Source organism: Canis lupus, chromosome 22 (genome assembly GCF_011100685.1).
Source record: "Canis lupus familiaris isolate Mischka breed German Shepherd chromosome 22, alternate assembly UU_Cfam_GSD_1.0, whole genome shotgun sequence".
Taxonomy (NCBI): domain Eukaryota; kingdom Metazoa; phylum Chordata; class Mammalia; order Carnivora; family Canidae; genus Canis; species Canis lupus.
In genome coordinates this window covers 15,741,134-15,765,093 of record NC_049243.1, presented here as the reverse complement: position 1 = coordinate 15,765,093, position 23,960 = coordinate 15,741,134, and the positions used below count along the sequence as shown (strand labels likewise).

At 36.8% G+C, this 23,960-nt stretch overlaps 1 protein-coding gene across 18 annotated transcripts in view; it reads left to right on the top strand.

Moving 5' to 3' along the window:
- The window catches only part of DIAPH3 (diaphanous related formin 3), a 508,102-nt gene that overhangs the window by 290,626 nt on the left and 193,516 nt on the right, over positions 1-23,960 (top strand). For all 18 annotated transcript variants that reach the window (XR_005376327.1, XR_005376326.1, XR_005376328.1 and 15 more), the window contains one exon: positions 7,915-8,044. Coding sequence is in view for 14 of the 18 variants with exons in the window: in XM_038569687.1 (XP_038425615.1) it covers positions 7,915-8,044 (130 nt within the window). In the remaining 4 variants the exon portion in view is untranslated. The remainder of the gene's footprint in view (positions 1-7,914; positions 8,045-23,960) is intronic.

The following is a 23,960-nucleotide window of genomic DNA, read 5'->3' as shown; positions in this document are numbered from 1 at the left end:
TAACACTAAAATACATACAAGATTCATATGAGAAAGACTATAGAACTTTGATGAAAGAAATCAATAAAGATCTAATAAGGAAATAGATATCCATGTTAAGGGAAAAGAATATTCGATATTAAGATGTCTCTTCTTCCAACTTAATATGTAGATTCAATGCAATCCAAATCATAATCCCAGTAAATTATTTTGTGAATATTGTTGAGCTGATTCTAAAGGTTATATGGATATGTAAAAGACCCATAATAGCCAACCCAACACTGAAGAACAGAGTTGGAGGACTAAACTACTGGACTTGAAGACTACAGTAGTCAAAACATTGTTGTATTGATTTAAAACATAGATCAATGGAACAAAATAGAGTGCTCAGAAAAAGCTCCATATAGTCAAATCTTTAACAAAGAAACAAAGGCAATTCAGTGGAGGAATAATACTCTCTTGAAGAAATGGTGCTGGAACAATTGCACATAAACATGCAAGAGAAAATGTGTGTACATATAGGCCTCATGCCTTTCTTAAGAATTCACTCAAAATAGAGGCTTAAATGTAAAAATGCAAAACTCTACAACTTCTAAAAGAGAAGAGAAAATATAGGTGACTTTGGGTTTGGCAGTGACTTTTTAGATAGGATACCAAAAGCATGAACCTTGAAAGATAAATATTGCCAGGTTGGATTTCATTAAAATTAAAAATTTCTGCTCTGCAAAAAACACTTTTAAGATAGAAGACAAACCACAGACCCGGAGAAAATCTTTGCTAATACCTAACTGATAAAGGACTTGTATCCAAAATATACAGATAATTCTTAAAACTCAACAAGGAAGTGGTCAAAAGACTTAACCAGACACATCACCAAAGAAGATTTACAAATGGCAGTAAATATATGAACAGATAACCAGCATCATATGTCAGTAGAGAATTGCAAGCTAAAATAATGTGACAGCACTACACACCTAAGAGAAGGGCCAAAATCTGAAACACTGGTAAGACCAAATCCTGGCAAAGATGTGGTACAATAGAAACTGTCATTAATTACTGAAGAGAACGCAAAATGGTACATTCTACATTGGAAAATTGTTAGGCAGTTGTCAAGTTAGATACAGGTTTTTTGTTTGTTTGTTTGTTTGTTTTTTTAAGATTTATTTTAGAGAGCACGAGCAGGAGGCGCAGGGGGAGAGAGAGAGTCAAGTAGACTCCATACCCTGACACAGGGCTCGACTTAATGACTCTATGATCACTACCTGAGCTGAAACCAAGAATCAGATACTTAACTGACTTCACTACCCAGGTGCCTCATGTTAAACATATATTTAACAGAGGATTCAGTGATCACACTCTTACACTTACTCAAAGAAGTTGAAAACCTGCACAAAAGGGCAGCCCTGGTGGTGCAGCGGTTTAGCGCCGCCTGCAGCCCAGGGTGTGATCCTGGAGACCCAGGATCCAGTCCCACGTCGGGCTCCCTGCATGGAGCCTGCTTCTCCCTCTGCCTGTGTCTCTGCCTCTCTCTCTGTGTCTCTATGAATGGATAAGTAAAATCTTCTAAAGAAAACCTGAACAAAAATATTTATAGCAGCTTTATTTGTAATTGCCAAACTATGGAAACAACCAGGATGTCCTTCGGTTAGGTGAATGAGTAAACTGTGATGCCTCCATACAATAGACTATTATTCAATAATAAATGATCTCCCAAGCCTAGAAAAGACTTGAAGGAAGTAATATGCATTACTTAAATGCATATTAAGTAAAAGAAGTCAACTTGAAAAGCCTGCATACTGGAAGCCATACATATATGCTTTTTGGAAAAGAGAAAATTAGATAGTAAGCTGTGTTAGGAAGGCAAGAAGAAAGAGATGAATAGATTGAGTGCAGGAAATTTAGGGGGGAGGGAGGACGTATTCTGCATGACAGGGTAATGGTAGATACATGATATTATGCATTCTTTATATGCAACTGTAGAAGGCAGAGTGAGCCCTAATGTAAACAGTGGATCTCAAGTTAATGATGTATCAATATCAGCACATCATTTGGGATGCACAACATACTAATAGGGGAATTTTGCTGGAGGAAAAGGTATATGGGAAGTCTGTTATTTTCTGCTTATGTTTTTTCTGTAAAGCTGGAGCTGCTTTAAAAAAATATAAAATCCAGTGTTTAAAAAATAAAGGTAAAACATCTACTTTAAAATTAATATATTTGACCCAGTTATATTAACTGAAGAACACTGAACTGTTTTGTATGTCCTGTGGAATGAGAAGGCTGTGTAAACAGAACATTGAACAATACAGTAGATAATGTAATAAGCTAAAAGTTTTACTACAGCACAGAAATGCTGCAACACTGCAGTTTCTGTGCACCAAAATCCAAGAGAAATAAATTAAAAACATAATTCAGGGAAAGTTGAGGGGGAATATGAAAGAATTCAGCTTATAATTATAGGAATCCACATTATATAAAGCATTTTCTTCCTTATTTAATGTTTCAACTCATCATTTTAAAATGAAAATTACACAATATAAATTATGTTTACTAATGAATATCACAAATTATTTGTCTAATGTTCTTTTTTTTAAATCTATTATCAATTGATCTCTACCTATATTAAAAATCATTTTGAAAGTTTATGGTATTAATAGTTACAGCAATGACATAGATGACATTAAGCATCTTATTTAAATTAAGATTTTATTTCCATTGTAGAGATAACTAATCTCCTTCAAAAGTTTAACCAACATGCTGGTTATTTTGTTAATGTGGTTACACATATGAAGAAACATTATTCATTGTATAGTTGTGATTTACACTAGTGGGTTTTTACTGGTGCATTGAGCTTCCTGTCCGAGAAAATGTGTTATATTCTATGACAGTATGTGTTAACGCATCTATTTTTGTGTGAATACCTTTAACCTAAATTTAGAGATACTATTTCATAAGTACGCAAATCACTTTATTCTGCATAGGATTTAAAATGGAATATGATATACTTGTTAGAGGATATACTTGTTCAAGGCTGTTAAAGGTTAAACTTTACAGCCATCTTTTCATCTAACCATATTCCTATAATGTTTTGTCAGCACTAATCTATCAGCAATGTTGAAAGACTTGTTTGAGTGATAAGATTCAGGTGGCATTTTATTAAATTTATAGATATAACACTAGAAAGAATGTCATGCTCTCAGAACTAGAGAATGACTCAGGTGTCTGTTTTTAGAGGCTTTCCAGGCTAGAATTAACAGGTTACAGGACTTCAGTATTTTAAATGTCATTGTTGTTCTTTTGTTGCTATTATTTTTGTCCACTGTGGCTTTGAGAAATTTGTTTATTTGACACATGATAATCTCAAGATGTTTGTAGAGGGACTGTTTTGTAGTGGTTATCAACTTTGGATTCACACAGACATGGATTCAAACCTTGGTTTTACCAGATAGAAGCTATGTTATCTGGGGTATGTTACATGATCTCTCTCCAAACTTTTTTCTCCTCCTTAGTTATAGGTATAATACTAGTTCTTCATAAAGATATTATGTGTTTTAAGCACTAAATATTTCTTTGGCTAGTCCCGGTGTCAGGATAAGTGCCATATAAGAGTTGTGGCTATTGGGCAGCCCCGGTGGCCCTGAGGTTTAGCGCCGCCTTCAGCCGAGGGCGTGATCCAGGAGACCCGGGATCAAGTCCCACATCAGGGTCCCTACATGGAGCCTGCTTCTCCCTCTGCCTGTGTCTCTGCTTCTCTCTGTGTTTCTCATGAATAAATAAATACAATCTTTAAAAAAAAAAAAAAAAAAAGAGTTGCGGCTATAATAGTACCAGTGATATTAGTGTTAATGGCATTAATATTAACATTGATTATTGATATTTATGATTAAAAATCAATTAACATTGATCATTACCAATATTAATGAGTCTTCTAGATTCTCATAATTTTGTCATTTTATGATGTTCAACAATGTCAACAGCTAGAGAATCTGTGCTGTTTTGATACATACTTAGATAATAGAAACACGGTAATGGGATCAAAGTTAATAATTTGGCAGTACTCTTATGGCTTAAGTGTCATTAGTCAAAGAGTAAGGGGCCTTTGGATTCTGAGGATCACCAAAAAGATACTCAGCTTTTATTTTAGGAATTTGCCTTGTGATTAAAACAATGGAATATTCTTCAAATGTCATCCAAATTTGTGCTGAATGGCTTAAAAATATTTCAAAACATCGCATTGTAGCTACAAAGGAATTCTACTCCAGAGTGACAAGTAGGCCATGATTTATTACAGGATCTTCTTTTAACATTATTTGTCTGGAATGAACAGAGCAGTTGAAGAAACTCCATCCATCTTTTTGTTTATTTGACATTCATACTGCATTAAATGTACCTTAAAGAAACAATATACAAATAAGAAATTCTCCTTAACAGCCATGATTACTCATCAGCAAGATACATCTCTTGGCAATAAAACAAAAGGAAGCCTGTCAAGCAATGTCTCTTAAAATTTAAATAAAGCAGATTTTTTAAACCTAACCGAATTTTTAAAGCAAATATTTTAGCTTCATTTTCTTTCCAAGAGTTAGCGTTATGAAGTGTGCTCAAGTGAACTATTCTTTCTCTTCAACAAAATTAGCACCATCCCCCAAGCTTTCCTTTTTCTGTAGCTCAGATGCTGATTATGTAGGATACGAGTAATTAGTGGAAATAGAATGCACCTTTTTGTTCATGTTTATCAAAAGTCAAAAAAAGGGATCCCTGGGTGGCGCAGCAGTTTGGCGCCTGCCTTTGGCCCAGGGCGCGATCCTGAAGACCCGGGATCGAATCCCACGTCGGGCTCCCGGTGCATGGAGCCTGCTTCTCCCTCTGCCTGTGTCTCTGCCCCCCCCCTCTCTCTCTCTCTCTCTCTCTCTGTGTGACTATCATAAATAAATAAAAATTAAAAAGTCAAAAAAAATTGAGCAAATAGATAAAGATGTTGATAAATATCTTCTTGTGCATTCATGCTTTTAGAAGACGGTCTTCATTCTTTTTTGTAAAGCATTTTGGGGAAAGGAGAGAAGGAATAGAATCACTGGGGGAAGAAGAATACCTTTGTGTACTTTGTCCTGAAAATGTTAGGACCTGAATGAAGATTCTCCACCCTGGAATTTAAAGCAGCAGAGCAATTTATACATGAGACACCAGATGTTATCGACAGTTGGTTGCCATCTTTGTTTTTTTTTATCTAAACTCCTCATTTATTAGGTCTACTTTCAAATTTATTTGGAAATTTGATTTTTCTTTTGTCTTACAGTTGTTAAATACAGATTCTGAAAGGATGGGAGAATGTTGCTTCCATTTACTATTCAGTAGATATTCTTTTTAATATTAGGCTGTTGCCGATTCTCTCCTTGCTAACCAGTTGATGTTTTCAGTAATACAGCCAGCAGAGAACCCTCCTCTGTGAATTGCCGCCTAGCTTTGTGACGGTCTTTGAATAACTTGAATCTTTGTTTGACTTGTATACTTAACATTTACTAAACTGGTGGATGCTATAAACTATCTTAAACTCCAGAATTCTAAATCTGAATTTTTATTGCTCATGAATAAAGATCAAGATTGATCCAGCTGGTTGTTGTTAGATCAAAGAGTTTTCTTGATATATTAATCCTAGCAGTTGCTGGCTATTTAGATATGTCGTATCTAGCACTGGAAAGCTCTTTGCAGTCTTTACAAATTATAGAGGTAGATGATGCTTGTGCTGATCAACATTCCATATGGGCTGCATGTCTAGTTTCACAAGAAAGGAGCATTGTGAAGAGGGGATGTAACCAGTGGCGGTCGGGAGCTGAGAGTCCATAGAAACGATGCTATTCCCCACATGGTCATTGCTGTCACGGGGATGGAGGGATAGAAGAGTTCACTACTAGGGTACTTGAAAAAATAAATAAAAACAAAGCCAAAGACAGCTTTTATGTTGTCTTGGTCGTACAAGAGAAAATTATTAAATTTATGAAAGTTTGCTACTTTTACTCTGGCCTTATCCACTCAAGATGATAGTATGAAGGAAATTATGGACCAAAGGTAGCTTTTAATAAATCAGATTAACATTCTCAATATATGTGAATACAGACTGAAAGATTCTAAATGTCCTTATTAGCATGTAAAAAATAACTGTGAACTGGGATTATCACTAGGTTATATATTTGCATGTAAATATATATATTTATATAAATATATATACACACAGGGACATTTATTTATATGTAAAAACACACATGCATGTGTATGCTTTTACATATAAAAAATATATATATATATACATACACACACACACACACATGCATGTATATATATATATATATATATATGTTTTCATTCTGTGCTCCTGTTTGGGTTCATTTGATCAACTGTTGAGCTTTGGGCACTTAAGGGCTCACAAAATGGCAAGCCTAGACCATTATACTCCTCTGAGTTCTAGCCAGAGCTGCTCAATGGTTTATCCACCACCAGGGGATAGGAAATTCGTTCTTGGGAAGCAAAAGTATCTGGCTGTTTTTATGTGTAAAGCATAGATATACAGTATGTGAACAGATATACAGTATACTTATGATTTTAAAATTTCATAGATGCATATGCTTAGGGAAAAAAAATACCTAAAAATGCTCTTTAGCCAGCAATGATGAAAGAAAAAGATTGAGAAATACTTCTGTACACCTCTATCCATCTACATCCTTTGTGGGCATTTTTACTTGGATGCTCCTTAAAAGCTTCAACCTCAACTTGTGCAAAACTGAAACCAGGCTCTTTGCATACCGCACTGCACCCGCCTCTGTTTCTCTATCTTTCCGTTAACTTCAATCCATTGCATCACCTGGGTCTCTGTGCCCCCTCTGTCCCATTGTTGCCATCCCCGAGGCTCTGCCCTGGGTCAGGCTGTTGTCTCTCCCTGCCTGGACTGTTGTTAAGGGTTTGTGAGTTACTCTACCTTCTTCTGTTCTTTGCCTTGCTTTTTTTTTTTTTTTTTTTTTTTTTTTGGTCTTTTATACACACTGTGCTAGAGGGAGCCTTCTAAACTGTGGGTCTCATCATCCAATTAAAAACTCCTCAGTTCTTAGGGATCAAAATCTTTCTACTACTGCATGGCATACCTTTCCTCCTGTTGTCTGGTCTTTTCCTGTCTTCCCAGACTTATCTTTCTACTCTCTATTGTCTTCCTCAACACACACTTCTTTTTCAGAGTCACTTAGCCTCCTCAAATGTGTCGTTTTCTCTTCATCTGTGGCCTTTTTCAAATACTGCTCCATCTGCTTGTGGTATAGCACTTCTAAAGTTTCTTCTTCCCTTCCTCTCTGTCCCATACAACTTCCTGTCTACCAGTGTTCAGTCCAGGTGTCTAGTCCTCTGAGGCATGCTTTGTGATTATGTTTTGGTATACTGTCGGTCACACCTGGGTAAATGTCCCTGTGTGTGTGTGTGTTGTATTGTGCATGTGTATTTTTCCCCCCACTAAGCACCTTCTTGAGGAATCAAACCTGTGTCTTATTTTGTTGTTGTATCTCCAACTCCAGCATCTACTAGGCATTCCATAAATATGTGCCAAATTTAAAAAAACGAAAAAAAAGGAACAAACGCCTGGGGTTAAGTACTACTATATAGACTTTCGGGTTCTTCTGTTTTCTTAAGTGTTTGTCATGTATTTTCCCCCATAGAATGTTGCATAATAGATTGGATTAAGTTTATACTTTCTTTTCAACAAATGCTAATAACTTGAAACAACAATACTTAGAGAGTAGCTTTTCAAGTATTTAAGCATTTGCAATTCAAAAATAGAATTAACTAATTTTACAATTCATTTACTTCTTACCTACAAAATACAACATTAACATTATGTAAGTAGACATATTATCAAAATATTTTTAACTGTTTTTTTCTCCCTCTCATCTTGTCTAGCTAAAGGACACGAAATCAGCAGATCAGAAAACAACACTACTTCATTTTCTGGTGGAAGTATGTGAAGAAAAGTATCCTGATATCCTGAATTTTGTGGATGATTTGGAACATTTAGACAAAGCTAGTAAAGGTTTGTGCTTTTATAGAAAACATTTTATTGTGCTGGGTCTTCAGTTAGTACATAAAGACAGAAAATAATGTCTTTTATTTGAACATACTTGATACTTTGCCACAGTGTTTTCATACTGAATCTGTCATTCTAAAAGCAGAATGTTGTAGGACATTTATTTTATGAGTTGTCATTATTGGAACTCTGAATTTAATTTGTTTTATTACATAACAAGGCCCTGAATTTAAAATATAAAAATATGCTGTTGTTTAGTTTAAACCTTATCAACACCTACCAGCCCCACCCCCTGCTGCTCAGCTGCTTCCACCGTAGCCATGGTGTTGCTCTCTTGTTTTTTTTTTTTTTTTTTTAATTTATTTTTTATTGGTGTTCAATTTACTAACATACAGAATAACCCCCAGTGCCCGTCACCCATTCACTCCCACCCCCCGCCCTCCTCCCCTTCCACCACCCCTAGTTCGTTTCCCAGAGTTAGCAGTCTTTACGTTCTTGATTCAGTATCCTTCACTTGGGGGCTATCTTTGTGCCTGGGCCATGCCCCGGTAATCAATGTCCCCACTTAGCCTGAGTTCTAAATCTATCTCCACCCACACCAAAGGTAGAGACTGCATCCTTTGTCCTAGTAGAGCCTAAACTGCCAGAAGTTCCATTCAGCCCTTTATAATGCCCAGATATCTAATCTTCTGGTTCCTACTGGATTTAGATCAGGTTGCAAAGGGTCATGATAGGATAGGACCTGTTATTAATAGCTCGTTATGAATATAATTTAAATGCAATTTTTGACCACTTGAAGAATCCAATTTTTATATATTGATTCAATGGAAAAAATTTTATTTGTTCCAACAACCAATTTATGAATACATGAATATATGCATGCATACATACATGCATGCATCTTGGAAGACAACTCATTTGAAATGGTGAGCTATCTGTATTGTCATCGTGTTGAAAACTGGTCATTAGAAATGTCAGGCTATTTTTGTAATGTTTATTGTCTTAAAATTGGAGTTTGTCAACTTAAGAGCTCTTCCCCTCACCCCCATATTTTAGTGAATATTCATTCTTTAAAAAAGTAACCTTTGTCATTTTCTACTCCCTTTAAGTTGTTTCTTCTGTAAGACAGGGATTGCAGCACTCTATCTGCAGAGTGGCATTGTGGTTGGATGAGATGGTCTTTGACACTTTTTCCTGAGATGTATGTTTCTTCGAAGTATGTATCTCATACAGCCAGTTGAGGTGGGGGTGGTGGGTAGTTAGAAATACTTAGTCTGAATGTTTAAGTTCAAAAATAAGCTTTATACTCTATGCTTCTGCATGCTTAATGTTGTAATGATGTTGGAATTACTTACTTTGCCCTTGTGCTACCTACCTTAGAATGTCCTCGGAATAAGAATATAGTGACCATATATATGGGTGTGAGTGTTTTAATGGAATTTAAAAAGGGAAAGTAATTATTTTCTTAAACAATGAGGTAGGGCAAAAGTACATGAGGGGGGCAGCATTAAAAATAACTCAGTGATACTCAAAATAGCTTCTAAGTGATTGATTCATTAATTCAGGGAAGGTAACTTCTCTAAAATGAGATTTCGGAAATTTTGGAATAAAATTTAAGTAAACAGGCCAAAAGAGAATTGAAAGTGATGAATGGTAAGCATGATAAGTAAAAGAATAGTAGATGAAAAAGTTACACTTAATACCTTGAAATATAGAGAAAGCTCTTTTTCTGGAGAAAAGATAGCAGAGTAGAGTGATAGCTTATATCAACATTAGGTCTTTGGGAAGAATTAAATCTATGCGAGCATTTTATGATCATGACACTTTGCATTCCTTGACCACTTCACCATTGTTTCCTCCTGGTTCTAAAACTGAGCAGTAAGCTGGAACATACTTCTTTTCAGATGTATGTTTTAGTATAGAATTTATTTTCTAGCAGTTTTGCTCTAAATTAAGTTTTTAGAATATCATTGATCTATTTTGACTCACTTGATTGTACTAAAATTCTGTATAAGTATTTCATTATTTTGCCTTTGAAAACAAACTTTAATAAGGGCTTGTAGAGTTGTAACTTGGTAATTAGGTACTTCTGTTTGTTTTCTTTTTTAATGTTTCTATCGGGAGCATCTAGGGCCTTGGAGGTTTTTCATTTCCATCTGTTATAGCGGAGGCATGCATATGTGTATAGGTCAGCAGATAACATGAACGTGTTTCACCGGCAGCAGTCAACTAGATATTTGAAAGAGAAAAGCCATCACTGAGATGTATGCAGATATAGATGGATATAGATTTTTTTATATAGTGTAAGTGGTTATTGAGTATAATTTCTTCATGTGATTATATTATCCTATTAATGAGTGAGATTTTAGAGGAATGAGTATAATAGTTTTGTATGAAATAAGTCTGAGTTTGCTTTGGAAAATTTCAGTGGCTTTATATTATATATCATCATTTAAAAGTTTCCATATTTGAAGTCTCCTCAGTGAGCTATCACATGAATTAAAAAGTACCTTTGTTTTTGAGACATAACAAAATCCTGGCCATTAAGTCCTCGTGGATCAGCAGGGGGATCTTTCAATGCAACTAATGAGCTTACCCGTATGACAATTTTCAAAAATCTACTTCATTAAGGCTGTTTCTTTTCTAAGAGATAATGGCTTACAGCTTTTCTGTTGTATTTCAGTGAAAATATTTTGGGTCATTATTGTATTTCTATATACCGTTGCAATATTTCTTCCTTTTTTTTTTTTTCCTGGTCTTTTAAGGGTTGAATACATTGTTCTCTTGTCTAAACAGTTGAAGTTAATGGACTCTAATCTGTGAAGGTTTTATTGATTATTTCACATTAACCTGCTTCATTATTAACTTGGAATGGTATTTTATTAATGAGTAGAAAATATGACAAAACTCTGGGGATTTGGGGGAGCATATTAAAGTAAAACCAATATAAGTTTATAAGTGTCACCTTGTTCAGCCCTGTCTCTTTTAGGTTCATCGTATCTCTGCTGTATATTTATTTCTCTTCTTGCCTAGATAGTCTAAATTCTGGGAATGCCATGCAAGTCCAGTCTGTTACTCATCTCTTCATTTGATAAGCATGTGTTGTTTGATAACTCAGTGTCCCCTGACACTGTGTCCTTGTCTTGTCGCTGGTCCAAGGTTTGGTTCCTGCATTATGGTGCAACCCAGGTGACCATACTGGCATGTCCTCACTGGCTCCTCTTGCATCCTTAGGATCCTTTACTTCCTCCTCCTCTTTGATTCAGTCTCTTAGTATTGCTAAGTGTTATCAGACTAATCCTGAGCCCTTCTTTTCCTTTCTCCCATTAACTCCTTAGGTGATCTCTTCAGTTTCCAAGGGCTTAAATACTGTCATTCCATTAATGACTTACAAATCAGCACCCCAGTCTGCCCTGCTAAGCTCCCCATGTGCATACCCAGCAGGGTCTTTGCCATCTCCAGCAACACCACAACCCAGAGACCATACTACACCCCTAAAGCATGGCTCTTAATTCCTCTCCTTCCTGTAACCTCTCCTCCCCAAATTTTACTTACTTGAGAAAATCCTTCTTAGCACCCTTTCTTTTGATTTCCTTCTTCTCATTCACCTGGTCCCTTTCCAGCCTTCAGCATGTCACCTAGAGCCCTGTGGTAAGTTCTAAGTTAGATTTATGGCAAGTGGCGGCTGCAGCCCAGAATGTTGCCTCATTGCCTCCTTCAGCAGGCAGCTTAGTGTAAATGTCACCTTCCCTCTTGTGCTTTTTCCTGGCCGTTCTGAGGAGCCTTACCTAAGCTACGGTGTGCTCTACTTTTTCCTTCAAGATAGATTCATGTTTTCCAAAAAATCTGAGACCTCTCTAAGAACTCAGAGTCCAGGTTAGAGACTATTCCTGGAACTACTGAAAGGGCTGCCAAAGAAAGAGCTGCCTTCCTTGTATTGTCAGAGTGGATTTAATGGTTCCCCATTTCTGATATTTTTCACTTTTTTCCATTTCCACATGGTTGGCTTTCAGGAGCATTCTTTGATATCCTACATTTGATATTTGTCCTCTCCATTTTATTGACTTCTCTGCTTTTAAGATGATTTGTTTGCTTTTAGCTAGTAACTCCTTGATCTGACCCAAATATTTGTCTACTCAAATACATCACCAATTCCAGTGCCTTGTGACTTTCCAACATTTGATGATAAATGGCTTACTAAATACCAAATGTTTATCTTTTATTCACCTACTGTGAGCACTTAGAACGCTTCATTTCCAGGTGGCTGCCACCTGGAAATGCGTAGTGTTTGAAAATTCAAATTCATCTGCTGTAACAAGCAAAAAGCATTTTCAAAGGCTCCCATTAACCTTCTTATACTATATGCTTGTAAAAATGCCAATTAAAATGTATTAGTTTGATGTATATATTTTCAATATTCAGGATTAATTATTAATTCAATTGCATTTTGTACATTAAGTGTATACTGTAAATACATAAAAATACTTGTGCAATAGACTTAACATAAATAACATTATGTTACTTGAAACCGTTATATCAGGGAAGTCATAGGTTGGGGCCTCAAAATTTTGTGAGATAAATAATTCATCTGGTATTTCAGGTCAGTTGTAAGATATTAGAGTTTTATGAAAATATTCATTTGTGTGCATTTTCGTCAATATAGTGAAATAATTTAAAAGAATAAAGTGGGGGGTGTTTATAATAAAATAACTTAGAGAAGACAGCCACATAGAGTATCACTTTAATTAAATTGTCAAGAAAGAACACAAAAATATATTCTGGTAGAAGCTGAATTCTCCTTTGTGTCCAAGCCTTTCCTATGTGGATTCTTAATCCTTAGTCTCTCAGATTGTGATTGAATGTGAAGGTAGGTGTTTAAAGAGGCGATTAAGTAAAATGAGGCTCTTAGGGTAGAACATAATCCAGTGTGAATTGTATTCTTATAAGGAGAGGAAATTTGGACAGATAGACACCAGGGATTCGCACGTACACAGACTGACAATGTGAGGACACAGCAAGAAGGTGGCCATCTGCAAGCCAAGGAAAGAGACTTCAGAAGAAACCAAATCTACTGACACTTTGATCTTAGACTTCAGAACTATGAGAAAATAAGTTTCTGTTGTTTAAGCCTCCCAGTCCATGACATTTGTGATGCAGCCCTGGCAAGCTAATAGAATACCCTAAAGGCACTTCTCTTGCTTAGAGTTTCTTTCTTTTTTTTTTTTTTTCTTCTAAAGATTTTATTTATTTATTTATAAGAGACAAAGAGAGAGACAGACAGACAGAGATAGGCAGATGGAGAAGCAGGCTCCATGCAGGGAGCCCGACGTGGGACTCCTGGATCAGGCCCTGGGCTGAAGATGGTTCTAAACTTCTGAGCCATCCGGGCCCCGCTGCTTATAGTGTCTTTGACGGTAGAATAGAGTACGTATGTGGAATGATTTTTTTTACTTGATCAGATCACTTAAAGAAACAGTTAAAGACCTGCTGTGTTAGGTGTTCACTAGTAGTCAAGTTTGGGATATCAAAGGTTCTTGTACAAACCATGAATTATCACATGACTTTATGTAATTACAAGTATGCCTCAATTCCTTTTTTGAATAGACCTAACATAAATTAGTACATGTATAAGGAAATATTGAGGCAATCTAAATAAATATATTCATGAGTATTCACATTTAATTTCAGGGTTAGATCTATGGTATCTCCTGGATTTTATTTTTGGAATGAGTTTGTTTATACTGGTATATTAAGTTTTTGTTCTATTTTGCCTTTTTTTTTTTACTTGCTGTATCCCTCTGTATATTTCTTTACCACCTACCTCTCTTTTGCTACTTTAATAGTTGTAATTTTATTATAAGCAAGTAGTCAATAAAGGCTAGTAACACTCTGAATTATCTTTTGACTCTTTTCTGAAAGGGAGGTGTGGAATGGATGGTTGTACCTTTTTTTGCATTATCCTATAGAAATAGTGAAAACAGGGCACCTGGGTGGCTCAGTGGTTAAACGTCTGCCTTTGGCTCAGGTCGTGATTCTTGGGTCCTGGGATCAAGTCCTGCATTGGGCTCCCCTTGAAGAGCCGCCTCCTCCCTCTTCCTATGTCTCTGTCTCTGTGTGTGTGTGTGTGTGTGTGTGTGTGTGTGTGTGTGTGTCTGTCATGAATAAATAAATGAAATCTTAAATAATTAAAGTTTATATTGTAGACTTGCACATAAGGTTGTATTGTATGGTTTCTCTGTGCGAATATAAACTAATTTGAAAAGCAGCATAATGGAATGTAGAAAGACCATTGCCAAAGTCCCCAGAAGGATTAAGGATTCTCTAGACTGACACTGAAGAACACTAGGCATGAAGGAACTATACTTCCAGCTAAAGATTGCTTTTTGAGATACTGAGCTGAGAACATTTCCTGAATCGGCTGCTGCTGGGGCTGATAGATGATGATGAAGAAGAAAAACACATCAGGAAGACCCCTCTCTATCTTTTTGGAGGTTAGCAGACTGAAAATGGCATCAATACAGCATTAATCTTTTCAAGAAACTAACAGTTTACAGTGTTTGCAGATTTGGGGCCAGCTGCAGATTTGAAATAGCTACTGGAACAATTCTATCAGTGTCACCCGTGAGCCCTAGCTGACATCAAGTAACAGGACATCAAGTAATAGGGCAGGATCAACAGTGACAACCAAGGTCTTAGAGTTCTCTTAGCTGGCTGACTGCAAAGCCATCTAAGTTTACTGCGCCTCAGTTTTGTAACAGGAAGTGGAAAATTATAAACAAGGTGGATGAAAGAAAATTTCAGAATGAGAGCTTTCTGAAGGATAGCTTCACATAACAAATCTGTACACTCTGAATAAGCCTAAGCAGTGGATGGAACTAACTCCCTCACCGCAATCTGCTGAATGTCACTGCTCACTAGGTTGACAGGTAGCCAGCTGGTTGAAGAGGCATGGGGTGGCTCAGCTGCTGCAGGTAAAACTGCCAACTGCTCCCCAGAAACCAGGCTGTACACAGCTTGCAAAGTCTTGAAATAATAGTTGTGTTAGTTTCTTTGGGCTGCCATAACCGATTACCACATGCTAGGTTCCTTTAAAGAGGAGAAATGTAGGAATTTGTTATCTAATTATTCAGGAGTACAGAAGTCTGAAATCAAAGTGTTGGTAGGATGAGTTCTTTCTGGAAGCCTCAAGGAGGAGGCATCTCATGCCTCTCTCTTAGCTTCTTCTGGTAGCTGCTAGCAATCCTTGGTGGTATCTTCTCCTCCATGTCTCTCTCGCCTTTCTTTGTAAAGATACTGGTCATTTGATTTAAGGCTCACCCTAAATCCAGGGTGATTTCATTTCGAGATCTTAAACTGCTTCCTTGTGCAAAGATCCTATTTCCAAATAAGTCACGTGCTGACGTGCTTTGTGGCCATGGATTTGGAGGTGAGAGGGAGGCTGATTAACTCCCTCTAGTCATCCTTGTTCTCACTCCCATAACTGCATGGAAATTAGCACCATCTGAGTGTCATGAAATGGTGAAGTGCAGTCACACAGACCTATATATGGAAAGCATTTAGCATTATGTTGTGAAATGTTTGGGTGTTTAAGGGTTATTGTTGATGAGCTTATGAAATACTCTTTTCTTTCATCGTTACATGCATTACATGCAAATACTAAAGCAGTTAAATCCATGGGACACCTGGGTGGCTCAGTGGTTGAGCGTCTGCCTTTGGCTCAGGGTGTGATCCTGGAATCCCGGAATCGAGTCCCACATCTGGCTTCCTGTAAGGAGCCTGCTTCTCCCTCTGCCTATGTCTCTGCCTCTCTCTCTCTCTCTGTGTCTCTCGTGAATAAATAAATAAAATCTTAAAAAAAAAACAAAACTGAAATCCATTATATGCCTCTGAATTTAAGGAATTTTTACTAACAAGTAGTGACAATTACAATAACTCCAATAAATCATTTCAGTGGGCAAAATAAAAATGTGATCCCTATTAGATCATGGAGGCATTATATTATGGGGAAAGCTGTTGTAGTCACAAACTCTCAATTTAGATGATTGGGAATCCAGCCCAAGCTCTGCCCATTGCTAGAAGTAAAACCTTGGATGAGTTCCTTGTCCCCACTGGGTCTCAATGTTCTTACTTGTAAAACAGGGATAATAGCTGAACTTAATTCAGAAATTTGTTGTGAGTTTATAGGTTAATATGTGTAGATCATTATAAAGCTTGAATAGCATACTATAAGAACTATATAAATATTTTCTTTTTTTTAATATTTTCTATATTTGCTATAGTTGTAGCTGTTACTTTTCAGTGATTATTTCTTGTTGACACATCTGCTTATTCTATCATTAATGATGCAGATAAACATGAGTCTCTGTGAATAATATAATTACATAATTTTAACATGTATTCTCAATAGTTACTTGAACAGATTCCAACTGTGTCTTGCCTGAAACTTATGCAAGCTTTACAGTTTCTTAGATCTATGTTATTGAAAAATGTATTTACCTTTCTAAAAATTAAAGACTGATATACATGTAGGAAACTGTACAGATCATAAATGCGCAACACAATGCATTTTCACCAGTTGAGCACACTAGCAAAGGGAATGGAATTTGGAAAATGAGTTCAATTTTCCTTCAGCCTGAGTCACTATTTTTATTTCCTGTTTTGAACTTTGATAATAAGATTTCTTTTGAAAGAGAGCTTCTACTATTAAAAAGCTATATAAAAAGTTGCTAGGGTCCAGCAACTCTTCAACAATTTGAAGCAGATTTTTTTCTGTAAGTGTTTGCATGTTATAAAAAAAAAAAAAAAAAAAAAAAAAAAAAAAAAAAAAAAAAAAAAAAGCAAATTTACCAGCCTGGAATTGGTAAGGAATTAGTTACTTGGAAATGTTTTTCATTTCCATGTGAAAATATGAAATATGAGCTAACACTTAAGATAAATGATATGTGATAGAAACATTGAAAAAGATATTTACCTTCATAGAAAAACCTAAAGAAGATATGTTCTCAATAATCTTCCTCTCTGCTCTCAGCAGAGGTCATCTTCAAGTATAGATTTAAAATTGATCAGCAGTGAGGCTCTTTTGTCAGTAAACATGTGTATCACTATTAGGACAGTTTCTCAGCAGCTGTCTGTCAAACTATGTATTTTAAGGAAAAAAAGTACTAGTATTCATTAATAGTTTGGGATATGTTTGGACCCTATTTCCAAACAGTTTATTAAATTCTCACTGTACAAACAATGTGCTAGGCACTTGTGTTAGTAAGGATCAGACTTGGCTTTGACAGGGAAAAAAAAAAAGAAACAACGACTTAAAGAAAATTGATTCATTCATTATTTTAAGAGCCATTTAAGAGCCACAGTGAGTGCCTCTTCTATCCAGGCACAATTTAGGATACCGTATAGAGCCATGAGGGCATAAGAAATGTATCTGCCCTCTTGAAGTTTACATTTTATGGGATGTATGCCAAAGGAAGAAGCCCATATATATTATGAAGGATGGTTAGCTCTGGAGTTCCAGGACAGGGTTTTGGTTTTGTTTTATTTTGTTTTGTTTTGTTTCACAATTAAGGTCAGGTGGTCAGAGGACACCCCATAGAGAAGGTGGCCTTTGTGAAAAATGGTGAAGAAAGTGTGAGGGAGGAGGCAATGCAATCTGGGTGTCTGAGAGAAGCGCTCTAGGCAGAGAGAAGAGCAATGTTTAAGTCCCAGGATATAGAAGTGAGACTGGAACAGAGGGAGGGAGGGCAGGTGAGGAGATAAGGTCAGAAAAGTAGTAGCAGGTTCTATAGGACAGATTCACCATTATACAGATTTTGACTTTACTCTGAGATGGGATGCCATTAGAAAGGTTTCGAGTAGAAGACTTGCATCTGACGTTTATTTTTAAAGAATTATTTTGACTGCTGTGCTGGGGAAAAAATACAGAAGTACAAGGGCAGAAGCAGTGGAACCACTCAGATGCTGTAATAATCATCCAGGGAAGAAAGCATGTTGGCTAAGGCCAGAAGGAGATAGCAACAGTGGTGGGAAGCATTCACATTTTGAAGGTAGAACCAAGAGTAGTGGGTGTGTTGGGTATGAGAGAAAGAGGAGTCACAACACCAATCATTTACTGAGATGTAGAAGCAGATTCAAGGAGGAAGATATGTTCCAATCTGAAAATGTGAGTTTAAGATGCCTATGAAATATTAAGGAAAGATATTTAACAGACAGTTGGAGTTTAGGGGAAAGATACAGGCAGGAAAAAAAAATTTGCAATTCTTCAGGTCTAGAGATATGCAGTCCAGGATTTGTTAGTCTGTGTGGTCCCTCATAGTCATATGTGAAAATTTGTCTTATAATTTGCACAACATCCAGTCTGTACTTAATATTTAACCATGGGCCACGGTAAAAGTGGTGACATCTCCCATACATATGCACACAAAACCATTATCCTGAGGGGACATTATGAATATTGTGACAAAGTTCTCTCTGATGGAACTCTTTTGTGTAATATTTACAGTGTACTTGAACATCTTACTTGGAGAAGGAATTTTCAGATTCGTAGAGGTAAACATAGTGTGTTAACTAGGTTTGTATGTACCACTGCTACTGGTTTCTAAAAAGCTGATTTACCTTAACACCCTCTTCATAGTTGTAGAGGACAAGGCTGTAGAGGGCAAGGCTGAACTGACCTGAGGGAGACCTTCCACTGGGCTGCGTTCAAACTCTCATTGCATATAATACAGTTAATTAGGGAATGCAAGTTTGGACAATTTATTTAATATAAGGGGTCCCATTAAGAATTAGAACAATGGAATGGCAGAAAAGCTGAGCAGAGGAAGGCCAGTGCTTGGTGAGGACAACTGGCCCCTCGTTTCCCACTACTTCTTTGCCTGTTATGAACCAAGCTGCAATTCATTTTGAGCTTGTGCTTTTCTGTCCTCTTGCTTCAGTTCTATACTTTTTCAAAATAATAATGGGTTTCATAATGCTCTTCTAGGACTTAGATTTTGTTATAAGCCTACTTGATGTTGAGGTTTTTAAAATGCTACTGAGGTCTTCTCCATTTTGTCCATCTACTTTGCTGTTTTCTTTAAACTTGCATTTATAAAATGTTCTTAGAGTTATATAAAATACCTTTATTTGGTTGGAAGCCTGAAATGCTATAACGCCTAGTTTGCTGCCCTTGCAAAACACCTGTGTTTGTGAGCACAGGAAAGTTTATTTAGGTTGCGTGTCTGAATTGTTTTACGGTACTAAGTTGTTACGGAAGCATCCTTTAAAGAAATCAATTTCCCTGGACTGTATATATGTAAGGATGAATGCGACACTTCTTAGTAAGCTTGTTATAAAATAATAACCAGCACCTTCAGGAGATAGCCACAGAGGATTGTTACTTAATTGCAAAAATTACTTAAATGTATGTACTTTCTACTCTCCTTTCTTAAAATCTTAGTAGATGGTGGAGGCCATCACATTACAGAAAGCCTATATTCATGATTACTTTAAAGTTAAATATTTATGCTTGTGACTTTTAACTTTTATACTTAACACCCCTAATGCATAATTATCGTAATGACAAGGCACTTGAAGACAAATCTGTGTGTTGAATTTTAAGATTTTAGATATGTACTCTATTAACCTCAAGAGGTTAAAGCTAAATCCAAAATCCATTCCTTCAGCAAATATTGGAGTGTCTGCAGTATGTTATGTAACTGAAGACACAAAAATAAATAAAATATGGTATCTTCCCTAGAGGAATTCCTAGTCATTTGGGAGAGGAAGACAACACACAAAGATAAAAGTAATGGAGTGTAGTAATTGCAAAGATAGAGATAATTACCAGGTGTGATGAGTGGGGAAGGCACCTCACTAGGGGGCTAGCCAGAGATTTTGACTCTTGTTATCATGTATGAGTAGGAGTGATGGAGGGGTGTATTGGACAAGGCACATAGACGTATTTTTTCCAGCGTCAGTACCTACAGAGTGTGTGAAAAGGGGTGGGGAGAGGGAACTAGGAGGAAGATGTTGCTCTGAGAATAAAGTGTAGCGGAATGTGAAATAGTCAAGCCAGATTGTGGGTGGAGCTTCAACGTTGTCATGAGAGCGGTTTCCTAGCTGGCTTTTAGCAGAGAAAGGGCATCTTTAAATTAGTGTTTGTCTGAAAACTCCTCTACAGTGTGGAGGAGGCACTGAAGAAAAAAAAAGAGACCAGAGATCAGAGAAGAGATTAGAATCCTGATGACTTGAATGGTGCTCCAGTGAGCAAGAACTTAAGTAGCAGGCAAGAAATTAAGAACTGTTTGCCAAGTAAAATGGCTGTGATGTTGTGATTGGATCTGAGGGCTGCAAGGAGAGGGAAGACTAAAAGCTAGCAATTTTCTACCACAGGAAACACAATTCATGGTTCTGTTGCCCACCGGGATGTGGAGATTACAGATGGACAGTTGCCTGGGGGCAGACATACCTAGCATCTGAGGTGACAGAGAGACTTCCCATCTGACTGAATATTAACTGAGGAAAACACAAAAGTGAAAATTGCCCTTAAAATAATCTAATCTATTTCATTTGATGCTAGCTATGTTTTGTTACTTCCAAATAATGGAAAGGAATGAAAAAAATAAGATTAATTTCTTGGTCAAGGAATGTGACAACATGGAAAGATAAAATTCATACAGGTCACATACAAAGATACCAGTAAATTAACACTTCCTTGAGAGTGTACAATTTAACACTTTGCTGTAGTTGAGATTTTTAAAACAAAAAATGCATATAATCACTGGCTTCAAGGAACTTGACATTTACAAACAGTGTGATTAAAATTATGTTTGAAGATGTATAAAGGAATTATCTGTGGAAATAGAATTGCTGAAAAAGAAAGACACCAATGAAATTCCTCTATATTCTTTGGTTTTACCCATTGGTTGGCCCAGGCATGCTTAGCCTAGAATTTGCTCACATACCTTCTCTCTTCCAAGTGTGCTTTGGTCCTTATTTTAAAAACCAGTGAAAGTTGGTCACTTAACACTTAAATCCTCTTAAGCATAATGTACAAATACTGTAACCAGAGACTGGTGATGAAGCATAAATAATGGCTTAGTGGGATTTGTAGAGTAGCTGCAAGAAGCGTTTTTGAAGACTACTGCTTACTCTTTATGGCATCAACATGAAATGCTTGACTATGCCCCAAATGGTCTTAGTATTTTATTCTTGAAATTAGCAACTTTTCTTTTTAGACTGACTTCCACAACACTGTTCCTGGCCTGATGATGATGGTGATGATTCTTTTTACTTTGTCTTTGAGTCTACCATTACTTATTTCAGCCTTTAAAAATTTCATTTCTTATTGAGTGCTAAGAAGCACACTTCATCATGTACTGTCTTAAAAAAAAAAAATCCTCCTCATCCTACGTTACAGCATTTGATCTTTTATGAAATGCCTATGAAGTAAAAGTAGGAGGTAGGATTCTTCCCATTTCACTGATACAGAAACTAAACCAGTGAGAAATTGCTTCAAATCCTAATGATAGTAGAAGATAGTTTCTGACCCACTGGGTAACAAAGAGTTGGAAAAGGCTCACAGGATAATTTCATACGGGCTTTTTTCTTAAACCTTTCTCTCATCACCCTGGGAAGTGCTCATCACTCATGGGGATGGCTCTGTGTTCAATTACAAGCATTTGGCTCTTCAAGGGGCAGCCCAGGCTGTTAGACCCCTCTGAGCAACACAGCTCATGAATCAAAAATATACTTGTTTTACACCTCCTCACAGGTACTGGAATTTTGCCTTCTTTCCAGACATGTACTTCTGTATATCCATGTGGCATATTTAAAAATATGTACTTGGTCATTTTCCAGGTTCCTGATATAGAGCTTGTAAAACCTTTGGAATTTCTAAAGTGATAAAAGTATATTTTGTATGCTAATGAGATGACCCAGGCAAATGAGGGGCGAGGAGGACCCTAGATAGCTCCAAGGTGAGGACCTGTTCCCCAGAGGCAACAACATGTGATTGGAGGGTTAGAATTATCACCTACCCTCTGACATCCAGACTGGGGAAAGGGGCTGGAGATAGAGTTGAGTCACCAACGAATGTTTATTTATTTGATCAGTCATGCCTGTCACATGAAGTTTCAGTAACTCTGAAACAATGAGGCTGAAGAAGCTTCTCTTTGGAGAACACATTGAGGTGCTAGGGTATACCCATAGAAGCCATGGAAACTATACTACCTCCCCACCCCCATTTGTTTTATGCATAGCTTCCCTATGGCTGTTCCTGAATTGGATCCTTTATAATAAAACTGTAATAGCAGGGATGCCTGGGTGGCTCAGCGGTTGAGTGTCTGCCTTTGGCTCAGGGCATGATCCCAGAGTCACTGATCGAGTGCCACATCGGGCTCCCTGCATGGAGCCTGCTTCTCTCTCTGCCAGTGTCTCTGCCTCTCTCTCTCTCTGTCTCTCGTGGATAAATAAATAAAATCTTAAAAAAAAAAAAAAAAACACGAAAACTGTAATAGCAGGTATAGTGCTTTCTGAGTTCTGTAAAACATCAAATTGTGGAAAATAAATGGGGAGAGGGGCATTGAAACCCCTGAATCTATAGCCAGGTAGTCAGAAGTGTGGGTTATGGGTGGTCCCTGGGTCTTGTGATTAGCTTCTGAAGTGAGGACAGTCTCGTGAGGCAAAGGCCTTAAACTCCTGGAGTCTGCATTAATTCGAGGTAGTTAGTGTCAGAATTGAACTGGAAGATGACCCAAATGGTTTCAGAGAATCGGAGAACTGATAGCTGCTGGAATGATGTTTTAGGTGTCAGGAAAAAAAAAAAAAAAGAATCCAACTATATTCCCTCCCAGTGTTTGCCTTGTGTTTTTTGTTACATTGGAGTCCCCTAGACTTTTATTTGTTGTTTCTTTTGGTATTTCCCAAATACGATGTGTATGTATAATAAATTGGATTAGTAGAAGAAAACATAATATTTTAAGCATGTGGTTTTGTTCCATGGTGTATTAACACATTAAGTTGAAATGTTCATTTAAAAAATATGGTAGCATATCTATCTGCCACCCAGCCATCCGTCCAGAATGCTTACATCTAGTCCCCTGGGTTTGGCCATATGTGGATTACTTGTGACTGCACCAGGCAAGATTATACAAAAAGACAGTCATTGTGTGAAAGCCACATCTGTACGTAAATATTGTTACCAACAGATAGGTGGCAGTTGTAAAAATAAAATCTCTGTAGAGCAAAATTGCTAAAAATGAAGTCTGGAATGGAATTGCCTGAGTTCAAATTCTGACGTTACTACTTTTAGTTATTTGACTTTTCCTTACTGAACTCTAGTTTTGTTATCTGTAAAATGGGTTAATAGCAATATCTATTTTCGTGATTATCTTGTGAGGATTCTAAAAGTTAATGGAAAATGCTTAAGACAGGACCTCAGGACACTCAGTACATTTTAGCCACTGCTACATTTATCCCTACCACTACCATGACAACTGTCACTACTAATATTAGACTACTAATGGGTTTTTTTTGAACCTGATTTATAGCATAAAGTAAAGCTGTCCAGCTTATAAACTGTTCTGAGCACATATTTACTCAAAATGATTTTATGTGTTTTTGAACTTTTATTTATTTAATGAGAAGTTTCCTAGTTTAAGGAAGTATAAAAGTGACTGAGCCAACTGTAAGATTTCTTGAGAAATGATAGAGGGAATGCTAACGAAATATTAGATAAGAGATCAAATAGACTAGCAGAGCAAAAGGAATCTTCTTGTAGTGCAGATAGAGAACTTAAAAAGAAGCAAAAAAAAAAAAAAATTGAAAACGAGAAGAGTAAATGAAACACCCCAGGCCTAATTAAATAGATGTCTTGGTTGTGAATAATTGACAAACATATAAAATTGGAAGAACATAGCATAGGAACCATGTGTTAACATCA